A 14,072-nucleotide genomic window follows, 5' to 3' on the forward strand; every position below is an offset into this window, starting at 1 on the left:
GATGTACAAAGCCCTTCAAGGGTTACATCCACAGAAGGGCTTTTTTATATGTACTAAACCCATTTGGGTTTTGTGATCCATTCCGACTCGTAATTAGGAGGGGTCGTAAAAGGGGTAACCCTGCCTAATTACAAATAGCAAAGGCATTAATAATTTGCTGTCATAATTGCGGTCGCAAACCATTGGCCAGTTACCAATACCACAAAGGAAGGGTTAACTGATTCACAAAGAGGAAGGCTCATTTGCGAACTGTGTCCACAGCCTGGGAGGGATTTGAGTAGGTGGTTTAAGGCACTTGGCCAGGGCATAGGTCGCATCACAAAAGAAAAGTAAAGACAGGTCGTAAAATGTAGGTGCACTTTTTCTGCCCATCCTTTTGATACATCTAGGACAAAATGGCTTTTCAAATTACCAGGTGGATTTAAAAAGAGTCCCTTGTCGTTTCGCACTTTACGGCTGGGTTGTTATTTGTTCTGTTAATGGCGGTAGAATAAAGTTGAAATCCATGGAGATTGTCTCGAAGTATGCGACATTGCGACAGGCCCCCCCCCCTCCCTCTTCTCCCCCCCCCACCCCCGCATAGCAAGCAGCGCCTTCATAAATGCTAGCCCGCGCGCCAGAGTCCCTTTATGAGCACCAGACGCCTACAGTGCAGCGAAGCGCGCAATCCTTAATGCCACCTGCATTGATATTTTATGGCACAAAAGCGACATAACTGTCGGGAATCCCTTTGTTAAATGGCCGCATTAAGCAAGCAGTCTCATGAAATGTCTAATCCCCAGTAACCCTGGTGAAGTGTGTTTGTTTTTGCCGTGTCATGTATGCTCTGGCCGTAAGACCCACAGTAACTTGGCCAGTTATCAGGGAGCGTATTGGAGAGAAGTCTTAGAGTTCTGGAGTGAGGTCATTATTTACAAATGAGATATTAGGAAGATTTCCAAGGGGGTCATTGCTAAAATAGATAACACGGGGAAAGGAAGGCCTTGGCATTAACGGGAATGAAGTTACTGCACAAACCAAGGGAAACAACAACAACAGCAGCAATGCAATACAAGAGAGAGTAAAAAAGAAAGAAAAAACACTGTACGAACGACTAAAAACAGTACAGCAAAATCGTGCATCGAAATGCAACGCTGGTGACCAATTAAGAAATGTCCTAAGTATTGTATCAGAAAACCTGGGACTGCATCAGGCAGTAGATGGCTCGATGCGTTTTTCTTTATCTTTGCACATACACGTCTAGAACAGAACTATTTTACCTACTGTACATCGAAGGCCGTCAGAATGTGTGTGTAAATTTATCAATAGTATGTTAGTGCGTCTGACCAGGTATTAGTCATGTCTGAATGCGGGGACTCCAAATGTCTTCTAGGCAGCAACAATCTACTCAGTTTCACAAGTTAGTTGATGAAACGTCACTCCACTGTTCATCTAAATAAAAGAGTCACTGAACGACAACTCCAAACCAAACTCACAGAAAAGGTGATCTTGTACGAGTAAGACAGCAGCACACACCGTCCCTCACGACCACGAGGCTGTCAGGCTGGGCTCAGGCGACGCGCACGAGTCGAGACAGAGTGGTGAAGTGAACCCGACCGTTACCTCTTACGTCACGCGCTCGGCATCCAATATGGATTGCCCGCCCCTGCGGTGACCGGCCAATCCTGGCGCAGTGGCGCTGCATGCAGCACCAGGATTGGCTTGGAGGGCACAGTGACTGCTCGCCCTGTCGCCCTTTTGCTGCCAGCGCTGCCGCCAGCAGGTCCTGCACCCCCCCCCCCCCCCCCCCCCCCCCCAGCTAATGGGGCCGGCCTGGTTGCGCATGCTCGGGCAAGTTGCTGCCCGAAGCATACATGCGGGGAAAAAAACGGTTTTTTAAAGACCTGTCAATCAATCCACACCAGCCAGCCCGGCCCGCCCCCCCCCCCCCCCCTGCACACTCCCGATAAAGTCGGGTGCTGCCCGGCGCCGTGTAAATGTGGTAAGTAAAGTAGTTATTTCGTAAAAGTTTCATTTATTTTAATTCTTTAACGCGGGTCCAGGGCTGGTGGGGCTACGCCCCTACGCCCCAATGGACGCACCGCGGCTGACAGTTTCTACCAAAGGTAATTTCACATTTCCATGTTAAACAAACGACAAGCCCCGTTTCCTATAGCCGCTGATGCAAGCGGAATCAGCTCTACACACACTAGACGTTAGAAGGACAGTCCTCTATCACCTACAAGCAGCAAGACAATACAGAAAAGTCCGTTCTTTCTTTCCTTCGCATCAACAAACGGGGGTTCCCCAATCACAAAAGGGACTATGATGAGGTGGATTGTGCAAACATTTGATAAGTCTAGTGGTTGTAGCAGTAGGTGAGAAGTCAAGAGCGAACGCTACAAGCATAAAGGGAGTGACATTGGCATAAAGGATGTCTGCACTTTAACAGAGTTCAATCGGACAGAGACGCACATGTGGGGCCAAGTTCACAAACTCCTACTCCCTTTTCCCATAACTTCCTGAAAGGGGAGGGGGGGGGGGGTGATACCACTACATAATCAATAGACAGTATCTGAATCCCGAAAAGATTCAAGCTGTAAAATGAAATGGTAGCTTACCTGTAGAAGCGGTTTTGCTGCTGTAGAATTTCCTGGATTCGCCTGTGACCCTCCTGCCTTCACAGAAATGCAGTGTGAGCAGGAACTGAGAAGAACAGGGAGTGCACAAAAGAGAAATAGGAAGTCCAAAAACAGTTAAGGTCACCAGAAGAGGAAAAAAGATTCTCAAGATAGCGAGCACGCCTGGGACCTTCATGAGTGTATTTCTGCCATCACAAGGAGGTATCCACCATATTGGTGGCGATTCCCAGAGGGAGAGGGAAAAAAGAGGAAAGAGACAATTCTAGAACCAGTAACTAGATGTCTAAATAATGCACAACGAGTAAGTCGGGAACATTCTCAAAACGACTCATTTGGGTAAGTAACTATTTAATGCTAGGTGTAGGTATTTCTGTTTACAGACATAAGCTACACTGTGTGTGGACTTTGGGATCTATGTTGCGTTTTTAAAGTGTTAGATTTACCATTTCTAACAATTACATTTAAAAGTTTAGGATCTTATATTTACAAGTTAACTGAGTTCTTTTTACAGAGTTTCTGATCTTTCTTTGGAGGCATAATGAAATCTCTTTTCAGTATTTGCCAGTTTTGTTTACAGGCTTATGGAGGTCTTCAATATTTAACAATATTGGACTTTGTCTACAGGCCACTGCCTAAATAGGTCTGGTAACAGTTTTGCTTGTAGCCTGTGTTGCTCTGAGGACTCCCCTGACAGAGTAGAAGAGACCTTACATGTTATGTAGGTAAAGCTCACTACCCTTTGACCATCAGTGTAACTTTTGCGTCTTGTCTGCTAAGGATGTCCTTGAGGAATTCCGGCTCTCCACAACATAACGAAGACAACACTAGCAACATGGTGACCTGCGCCATTAAGGAAGAAGATAAGATGGAGAACTGCTGGGATTCACCAACTGCCTCACCTGATGCCCAAGCCAGTAGCTCACTTAGGGTTACTCTGCCTCTAAGGGAGGCTGCCGACTCCTCCTCACAGGTGCGATTGGCAATGCTGGAGCCGCGCCTTACATCATCACCACATGCTAACCTAGTCTTTTAACAGTGTTTTATGCTTGCTTCACATTTTTTGTCTTTGTGAAATGATTGGACGGTCTGGCGCGGAGTTGTTAAGAGTTATGAACTGGCAAGTGCCCCAGTACCCCACATCGATGTGACCCCTGGTTACCCATGATTACACCTCTTTCAATAAATCCTAATCCATGCCCTCTGCATGGACCTCATTTCCACCACAGGAAGCTACTGACTGACCAATCAACGTCGCTTAATCCTGACCTGTAGTCTTCACTCTATGCTTTCTGCTGCATAACTGTTTGGGACACACATTTATGCCTCTGCACCTCAATCCTGACGTTCAGCACTCTTGCTATTCTAGGTTTGGTAACTAAGCACCGCTTTGCCAACGTACCTCATGCCTCACCCATCTCTGCCAGTTCAACTCATTTGTGGCCTGCAGTCCCACATGATGCTAGTGCTATGAACCAAACACAGAGCCATGTCATCTGTAGCATCCCCCCCCCCCCATATTACACTGTGCGAGCCACTTGAAACTCTCTGCAGTGTACCTTAATTCTGAATAGCCCTCACCCTTTTACTCAGGTACTGGAAGCCAAACACAACTCTGCCAGTACCCCTCCAGTCCTTCTGTTTGGTTACAGGCCTAGTTAATCCCATGCAGTTTTCCCATGTTCCTGGTTGCAGCCTGTGACCTTGATCTTGCTGTTATGCATCCCCCTAACTGACAGGGTCAGTCGTTCTCTATTGCTTGGTTCCCTATCTAAACAAGCATCATTGAAGAAAGGGGTTGATCGCAACTGTGTATATTTGTTATTGTATCCTGTGCAAGGGAGCGTTTACTGATACATACAATGTATGGGGCAGAAGCTTTGCACAGAGACAAGTACTGATAATGTGCGCCTCCCTCTTCACACCTGTCTTATAGTCTTTGCAGTCTTACAAGGCAGCTGGTAATGCCCATCTGTCTATTTTAACCAAACAGGCTTAAAAAGTTGTTAACTGGTTTCGTCTCTGCTTGACAGGAGCCGCGGTCCCCAACAGACACGAGAACTCCAGACTCCAGAGGATATGACTCTGCCAAGACAGAGAAGCTGAGCCCAAGCATGAAGGAAGGTAAGATGCCGACCTTGAAGCCAGAATTGTTGATGGAGTCAGAGACTAACCAGACAGGCTAATGACAGTTGGAGACAGTCAGCCTTATGAAAAGATTAGCCTGTCAGAGCATCTAAGAGGCTTAATGGGCTAGAGTGGTATCTGTCGCCTGCCAGGCTGGCTCTATCTTGTGTCAGACTGCTCCTCAGCCCTTCCTACCTTTTAACCCATGGCCTAAAGGGAAATTTCCCAACATAATAGTAATCCTGCCAGCACCATTGAGCGTCAATAATGGGGGTGGCACTGCTGTATGTAAAGTCTGCATGTGGCATGAATGAGACTGCATGCGTCCTTCGCCAGCTGACATCCAGCTAGGCCTGAGTCTGGCAACCTTCTCAACTCCAGATTTGTGAAGTCTCTGTTTTTGAGTCGTCCACAGTGCTGAACAGAGGCACACCTTTCATTAAAAAAACTTGATTGCTCATGTTTTTGTAACTTACAGTTGTGAGACCCTTAGGGTCTGATAATTGGGTAAAATTACTTATACACCTTCAATGTTAGGGAAATAATTTGAACCTTCCCAGGAGCAAATGAAAGAAACTCACCAGACACAGCAGTTTGCTCCGAAACAGAATGAGATGAATGTATTGGTACCCATGCATGCTTGCTGATCAGCAAGGAAGAAGTCAGGTCCCCAACTGGTGCTCTCAGCCTGCTTCTTCCCTGAGTGACTGGTTTCTGGGTCCTATATACATTTATTAATACAATGTCTAATGTCTAATAAGGCAATGTCGAATAAGGCACCGTGTCAAATATGGCTAACAGGGATATGCAAGATCTGCACCATGCCAATTATAAACAGCTAGATATGGGCAGACCATGAAAGGCCGGCTTGGCACTGTGCCAATTATACTACAAACCTACTGTGTATGCAAATTGCACAACCAGATAAGCAAACTAACATGGAGTCAGTACAAGTAAAGTGACCTCTAAGGTGGTTCAGAATAGCCGTTGAAGCTTCGCCCCGCAAGGTCAGAGTTGGAAGACCTTTGGAGCTCCAGGCAGCTTGTTAGTGTGATATATCTAAGCATGATATCTTTATTGTGCATACATAAGAATGTATATATATATATATATATATATATATATATTTATTATTATTTTTTTTTTTTTTCCAACACTCAAGCCCTTCAGAGCCCTGTAACGAACTATGGGTGGAATGGTTTGGAAGTAGTTCTGAGCAGCTCAGATCCCATCACAAACTTCACTGGGCTGAAAGGAGAAATGGGGACTCCTAGGGCCCCTCAATTTATGCTGTGCCACTGTCTATTCCATGACACCCCACAACTCCATCAGCAACTTCTTCTAGTGGTTCACCCACCCAGACTCTTTTATCTTTTCTTAATTCATTCCTCCTCCCCCTCACCCAGAGTCACTCACATCTCTACTTTGTTTGTGGTACACTTCAGTATTTACTCTTTTATACCAAAGCCCTCTGCTCATGCACATATATGATATAAACTCTGATGTCCCATCTATTTATCCTCCCGCCAATATCTCGTCCCACTCCTTCTCTCTACAGTGATGCCAACAATTGAAAAGCTACTGTCCAGCGACTGGAAGGAGAGACTTCTGGGAAATATGTCCATGGAAAGCAAAGATGTAAAAGGTGAGGATACATGTCCATGTTCTTATTCCTGCTAAATCTCAATGGCTGAGCAGGGAAAAGAAAATGTCACTTTATATCACAAAAATTAGATCCGTTATAACCTAATTCTAATGGAAACTAAGACAAATGACATCCAGAGAAAACATGGCGAGGGAGAGGCGTAACCACATTATTTATGTCATGCATTCAAATGTAGTAAGGGGCAATGAAGTACCTATTCTTACATATAGTCCAGTATCTTTAATGAGGTTATACTTAGTCATTCCAAGTATGTTCAGCTATATGTAGAGCATACCATCATTTTTCAGATCTCTGAAGTACGTCTGTAGACATTCACTCTCTTCCTTTGATGGATAGCCGGGCTCCTCTCCTTATTTTTTTATTCCTGATATTTTTACCCTTTTTTGTGACCCCAAATTTATTTTTAACCGAAATCCTCACTTCTCCTCCCACACATTGCTACGATCCTTTTAGGCTGCTGGGTACATTATAGAGCCAGACACTGTTGACTGGACCACTGTTAAACTGTGCACTGTCAGAACCCTCTGTGTTCCTAGACCTGTCACTGCTGCTGCAGTTCTTTGCCATTGTAATCTGCGGCGAAGCACAGGGATAGTTACGTCATACCAAATGTAGATTCACAGCCAGCCTGGACCATCTTATGATGGACACTGCAGATGTTCTTCCTCCTGCAACATTATGGTTGGCGAAGTAATGTGTCAATACATGTTTTTGGTCCTAGCTTATTTTTCTGATGGTATTTTCATACCCCTGAGTGTCTGTGACTCCCGCCACCCTGTCGTTATAGGGCTCTGGATATCTCAATTGGGCAATCAATCCATTTCTGCTGGTTGAGGCTGCTGAGTTTTCAAATATTTCTGGGTTCTTATAGGCTGGTCTTTTTCAGTTGTTTGCTACTGTGAAACTCTATTTTGGGATTGACTGTCTCAGGCCAGATTTGACTTCCTCCTGGATCCCCTTTTCTGGGTTGTACTATTACGGTTATGGAACCTCGATGGTTCTTTGCAAAGGCAGTCCATTGTTCATTAACTGTTTGTTGTCTTGGTGCAAACAGGCATTGATGCAGGACTAGACAGCAGGAAGACCACCTATAGGGTGGAAGTTGGCAAAGAAGGTATCCTCTCAGAGAGAGGTTGTAGCGCACAATCTCCATTAGGGGTTTCCTAGTGAGGTGAAAGGCGTTTGGTGTGGAAAGGGTGTATTTTTAGCTGGAGGACACCAACCAGGTGGCAAAACCTCATGTGTAGCTTGTCAGCGCATCTCTTGGACTTGCTGGGAAGTCTCAACTGTGTCTTATGTGGGGGTGTTTTGCTTGGCAATGACAGGCTGCTTGTGGGCTTAGTTTATTTCCTTCACTTGCTGGGGTGTTACACAGGTCGGCAGGCAAATAGGAAAGGCGGGTAGACCTGGGTCTAAGAGTGAATATATTCATGCAGCTTGGAGAGGTAATGGGCAGCATGCAGAGGCTGTGCTTAGGAATGCCTTGTTAAGTCATCTTAGGGTCCTCTAATTGATTCCGTGCAAGTGTCGAGTACTGATTCTGGCTGGGGACCGCAACAGTGGGCCTGCCGCAAAAAAAACATTTGAGCATTGCTCAACGTCCGAAAAGTCTGAGTCAAGAAGGATCATTTCGATTTCATCTTTCCAATATTTAAAGGATGATCTGTTTGACAGGAGTGTTTATGTATTTTGGCAAGCTCCCAAAATGGACACAAATGGCTCCGTCTGGAGGCACACGTGATTCTTGCAGTGGCTTCTGGGTTAAGTGGGTCATCTATAAATTGCTGGCTTTCTTGTGATAAGTCACTAGGATCTCAATCATACATCTATTTAATAAAGACTTCTCTCATTATTTGCGGCCTTTTTACCCAATACCATACTCTAGAGGTGGTGGAAACAAAAGCCTCATTACAGGGGTCTGTTTATATTTTACACTGTGGAAGCAAATGAGTCAGTAGGTCTCACCTGCAGGCGCTGCGACTCGGACATACCTTGAAACTCTGACAGCTTCCACCAACCAGACGGGTTTCCCTATGACCAGACGAAGGATGCTCGGTCGCGGACAGTGAAGACGGTTAGTTTCAATACCATCTGGTTATGTGCCCTAGAGGTGGCACGCTGGTGGTCTCTAGGGGTCAAACACACCAGTGAAATCACGAATTAGGGAGCTTGAAGGGAGAATAAAAGACATTCAAGACTGAAATGCACTTTCAGCTTTTCACTTTCCTCCTTCCTATTTAATTATTTGAAGAGTTTTATATAGCGCTGCGTAGACCTGGAGGTATCAGAGCACTTTACATGAGGATCAGTGAGTTGCAAGTTACAAAAATTAAACATGTGTTACACAGTAAAACAAGAGTTACTAGAGAATAGCAAATAAAAACACATATAAAACAAAGTTACACAGTAGTATGAAATTACTAGAGCATGGCGTACCAGAGACAAAACATCCTAAGGGGCAAAGAAGGTAAGGGGGGGGAGTAAAAAGGGGTAAGGAAAGCAGATCAGGACAGGAAAGTGAAAGATAAACCAGTATTGGGACCAGCAATCTCAACAACCCAGGAATCGGAGACAGGAATAGGTGAGAGGAGTGTAGGAGACTTGGGGGGTGGGTTAGAGGTAAAGGTCAGTGAGACGAAAACGTGGAGCACCTCCTCCAGTCTCCATCGAGTCACCCAACATGCCGTGCTCTACCTTACTCTCACTGGAAAATAAGCTAGGCTCTCTAATCACCTCCATCTCCCAACTTGAAGCTACCATTTTAGCTTTAAGCTCCAAGATCTCAACTTTTCCATACACCTCAATTCCTTTGAAAAACACTCGCCCTCCCACGAGATGCACCTCGCCCCCACACCCCATAATAGCTAAGCATAGCCTGTCATCTGCAAATTCTCAGAAGCACTGGAATGCCACCCTTCTTCCACTTTCACTTACCAGTAACCCTGCTATCTACACCATTCCGACCATCTCCTCTGTCAGAACCACTCGTCCACCTAAACCCTCCAGAGCACCCTCATACAGGTACAATATCCCCATCACCCCTCATAGCCCAAGTGCCCCCGTCACCAAAACAGTCGCGACAGAGCTGCGCTGTATGCTCCACAACTGCAGATCTGCAATAAAACACAGAATTGAAATATCCGATACCATCAACTTGCACAATATTGACATGCTCTTCCTCACAGAGACCTGGTTCAACGATACCTCTCACTCTGTTTGATCTTCTATTACCCATAGGCTATTCTATATTTAGAAATGACAGAATTGACAAAGTTGGGGGAGGTGTTGCAGTCATCTTTAGAAACTCCCTTCAACTTAAGGCTCTTCCTAACAGCTCCTTCCACACTTTTGAATGCCTATCTCTTGAGCTTCAATTGCACCACCGCTCTCCTCTCAGATTCCATGTTATCTACCCGCCTGGAAGCAGCCCTTCATTTATGGAGGAACTCCCGGACTGCATCAGCGACCAATACTCGCAAAGTGACAATCAGATCTTCGTGGGTGACTTCAATGTCCACTGGGGCTCGCCTCAAGACACCTATGCGAGCTTACTGGCCACCTTCCTCTCTGCAAACGATCTTATCCAACACTGCACTGAAACAACACACTCTAAGGGCTCAACCCTGGACCTTGTCATTTCTAAAGCAGGCTTGCTGACCATCGCTACCCCTATTCATGTAGACTGGTCTGACCACCTCCTCATCCCATTCTCTCTTCAGCTATCACACTCTATAACTCTCGGCCAGCCTAAGAGGGCTACTTCCTGGTTCCGTGACACTAAAAACATTGACCTCAGTACCCTCTGTGATTCTGCTTTGCTATCACTTCCAAGGCTAGAACCGGACCTAGATGTTAACAAACTCACCTCCCAATGCCTCACAGTCCTTGCAGTCAAAATCAATAATGTCTCTCCTCTCCAAAGCAAAAAGAAAAGGCCCACTCCCTCAGCACCTTGGTTCAACAAATCCCTCTATGAAGAAAGGAAGTACCTAAGAGTCCTTGAGAAACAATGGAGACAAGCGCCCTCCACCGAAAATCTGGCCACGCTTCGTTCAGCAAGATCCAAGTACCACAAGCACATCTTCCTTGGAAAAGCGTCGCACTTCAAATCCCTCCTTGACTCAGCCAAAAATAGACCCAAAAAACTATTCGACCTCATCAAGAACCCAAACAGCTCTCCCCCAACCTCCAAATTGAAGGATTCCACAAAGAAAGCAGCGGAATTCGCTATATTCTTTGATGAAAAGGTGAAATCACTTGTAGATCAGGTCATTCATCCTACCCCTACAGAGGAGCGCAAATCCTTAACCATTTGGCAAAACTTTGACCCCATCTCTGATGATGCCCTCCTTAAATGCATTCACGATACAAAGCCCTCTAACCATTCTCTTGACCCCATCCCTAGTGCCATTGCCATTGACTTCTATACCCATTCTCTCTCCTATTGGACAACTCTGGTCAACCTCTCCCTCAGTCAAGGCTCCCTTCCTGTTTCCTTCAAAACTGGGCAGGTCACCCCTCTGCTTAAAAAAACCCAATGCTGATGCGAACGACCCTAACAACTACCGTCCCATCACTAACCTACCCTTTCTTGCGAAAATCACAGAAAAATGTGTAGCGAAACAACTCTCTCGCCATATCAAGGACAATGATCTTCTGGACAACTTCCAGTCCGGCTTCATTCAAAACTGCAGCACTGAAACAGCCCTGCTGCTAGTGATTGATGACGCACTGTGGATACTCGATTCAGGGGAGTCTTGTCTTCTAATTCTTCTTGACCTTTCTGCAGCCTTTGACACTGTCAATCACAATACTCTCCTTAACACTCTGCAACAGAGAATGGGCATGGAGGGCACTGTGCTCAAATGGTTTGCCTCCTTCCTCTCTGATAGATCCCAAATGATCAAAATAGCGAACAGTCTTTCATCTCCTTAAGCGGTCGGTCAAGGTGTCCCTCAAGGCTCTATACTTGCACCCACACTGTTCAATCTCTATTTAGAACCGTTGGGAAATCTCCTGAGTAAATCCGGGATCCACTATCATCTATATGCGGACGACACTCAAATCTACCTCAAGGTGGCCTCCACTCACGATCTCTCCCTCCTAAGCTCTACTCTCGACTCCATTCAAAACTGGATGTTAACTCATCAACTGGTCCTGAATCCCTCAAACTGAATTCCTCCTCCTCTCCTCCTCACTCTCTCCTCCCCCAGTGCAATCATGGATGGATCAGATTAATCTACAGAACAATAAACCCATCATTGTCGAGAGCGCAAAATCCCTTGGCGTCATGCTCGACAAAAAACTCAATCTACTCTCCCACATCGATTCCATTGCAAGGTCTGCTCGATACCAACTGCGCCTTCTTTGGGGGATTCGTCGCTTCTTCCCGGAGCACGACCTTAAAACCCTGGTCCAATCGCTGGTTCTCTCCAGATTGGACTACTGCAATTCTCTTCTTACTGGCCTCCCCAAATCCCACATGTCCCCCCTGAAGTCTGTTCTCCATTCAGCAGCTCGCTTCATTTATGGGGCCAAAAGAAGCGACCACATCACACCCATTTTATCCACCCTCCGTTGGCTTCCCATAGAGGCAAGATCTATCTACAAGACTGCCTGTCTCACCCACAAAGCCTTGCACTCATCCTCCCCTCGCTACCTGGCGGATAAACTGAAACTCTCTGGTGGCTCCAGACCATCACGGAATGCAGAAAATGTATTGCTTGAACCTCCCACTTTCAAGAAGGAAAGATCGATGGCCCAATCCTTTTCATGCAACGCTGTGAGAATTTGGAACTCACTTCCGCCTCAGCTCCGGACCACCACCTCTTCCCAGGCCTTCAAAACTGACCTCAAATCTCTCCTCCTTCAAAGACACTTCCAAATTTAATTCACGCCCTATATTTTCTGAAGGAAGTTCTTCCATTATAGGAAATTCTGTTCTCCATGCCTATAGAAGTGCCTTCTCAGTGTGTTTTGTGTTTTGAGTGTCTGCCATATATTGCATTATTATACTTTTACTTGTATTTTGATCGCTTTTGTAACTTGCACACATGTCACTTTCTCCTTTTGTAACGTATCGTATGCTACCTCTTGTATTTTGTTTGCTTTTGATACATGCATTACGGCCACCACTGCCTCATGTAACGTAACTTTTGTTTTAGTGTTCTGAGTGTCGGCCATTTATTGCAATTTTTTTTCTTTTTACCTCTACGTGTACTTTGTATGCTCTTGCACAATTGTCACTATTGCCTCATGTAACGTACCATTTGATTTTGTAACATGCTCACTTGTATTTTTGCTCCGTATGTATCATTACTGCTGCTATTGTGAAGCGCTCTGACACCTTCGGGTAAAGTCTGCGCTATATAAAAACGCATTAAATAAATAAATAAAATCCCAGAGAAAGGGAGGCAGCAGCGGGGACCAGGAGGGCGCACCTCCCATGCTCAGAAGGTAAAGACAAGCTTATGGGTTCCGTACCGCAGTGCTGTGATTTTCACAGCCGCTGCACCCCCGAATTTGGAAAAAACAAGACTCACGTGTCCCAGTCATCTTACAAGAGGCGAAGCTGGAGGGCTGGCTGTAGGGCAAGCAGCAGCAGTCGAACCCCGAGGCAGGGGGACGGTCAGGAGGTGTGAACCTCAGCCCAGCTCCTTGACGGCCATCCGGAGAACTCCACCAGGCATCGGCATCACTGAGATTGGCTCAGTCGACCGCAGGTCATCAATGATTCATGGGAAGGCGGGGGAGGAAGAAGACAAGCATCGGAGAGATGAGGAGAACTGTGCCCGATGTCCGGCTGGGTAGGTGACGGCCGAGGCGGAGAACCGGGCCAATCTCATCTATAGCTGTCGATGCAGCTCCACCAGGCATCGGCCATGTTGCTCGGTCTCCGCGGTCAGAACAACGATCCCGTATTCATCCGAAGATCTCTAGCCCAAATACGGGAGATTGGAGAGACGAGGACCGCTGTCTAAGCACGACCCAGGTGAGTAAAAGGGTTCAGGAAGGGGGTGGATATTAGGGGATATGAGCCAAAAAGGCAATCCCTAGCCGGGTGATTCCGGCCGGAGCTCCTCACCTGTCGGCCATTGGTATTGATGTGGTTCAATCTTTGTCCAGACAGTATTAAGAAGTATAAATAATGAAGTAAAACTTTCACAAAAGTGCTGCATCACACCGCATAATTTGCCTTTTGTTGCAACATAATTTAGTCATCCCTGTCGCATAATGTGCTCATCCCCTGCCACAAAATTCCAGTGGCCCTGCCTATAAAAGTCAGAAGACCCTGGTGTGATCTCAATGTGTACATCTTTTCTGATGGCAACACTGCTCTAACAGTTATATCTTTGTTTTGGTTACACTCTAGAAGGGGCTCTTATTTGTATGTATTACATCTGTGACCAAGGGCCAGTTTTTGTTCAGTTTTTTTTATGTCACTACTGTAGATCTTGTAGGTGCTGAAACAGAGCAGTATATCATTCCTCAGTCTTCTGTTACGTGGAGCGAGTAGTTCTTCATTTGGGCAAAGCCATGCTCTTTGTCTTGATTATTTAAGCAATCTAATGGAATAACCTATTTCTCTTAGGCATGTGATCAAAATTTCAGATTGAATAAACTATAAACGTTGTCCCCCTCTTGGCCATGCGTCTGAGAGG

At 45.9% G+C, this 14,072-nt stretch overlaps 1 protein-coding gene across 7 annotated transcripts in view; it reads left to right on the top strand.

The window, feature by feature from the left end:
- The window catches only part of LOC146871292 (transcription factor SOX-13-like), a 588,655-nt gene that overhangs the window by 446,342 nt on the left and 128,241 nt on the right, over positions 1-14,072 (top strand). For 5 of the 7 annotated variants that reach the window (XM_085650772.1, XM_085650765.1, XM_085650783.1 and 2 more), the window contains 3 exons: positions 3,399-3,591; positions 4,652-4,742; positions 6,304-6,390. In XM_085650772.1, the coding sequence (XP_085506898.1) occupies positions 3,399-3,591; positions 4,652-4,742; positions 6,304-6,390 (371 nt within the window). The remainder of the gene's footprint in view (positions 1-3,398; positions 3,592-4,651; positions 4,743-6,303; positions 6,391-14,072) is intronic. The other 2 variants (XM_085650790.1, XM_085650791.1) reach the window with 1 other exon arrangement.

This window comes from Triturus cristatus, chromosome 1_1 (genome assembly GCF_964204655.1).
Source record: "Triturus cristatus chromosome 1_1, aTriCri1.1, whole genome shotgun sequence".
Classification (NCBI taxonomy): domain Eukaryota; kingdom Metazoa; phylum Chordata; class Amphibia; order Caudata; family Salamandridae; genus Triturus; species Triturus cristatus.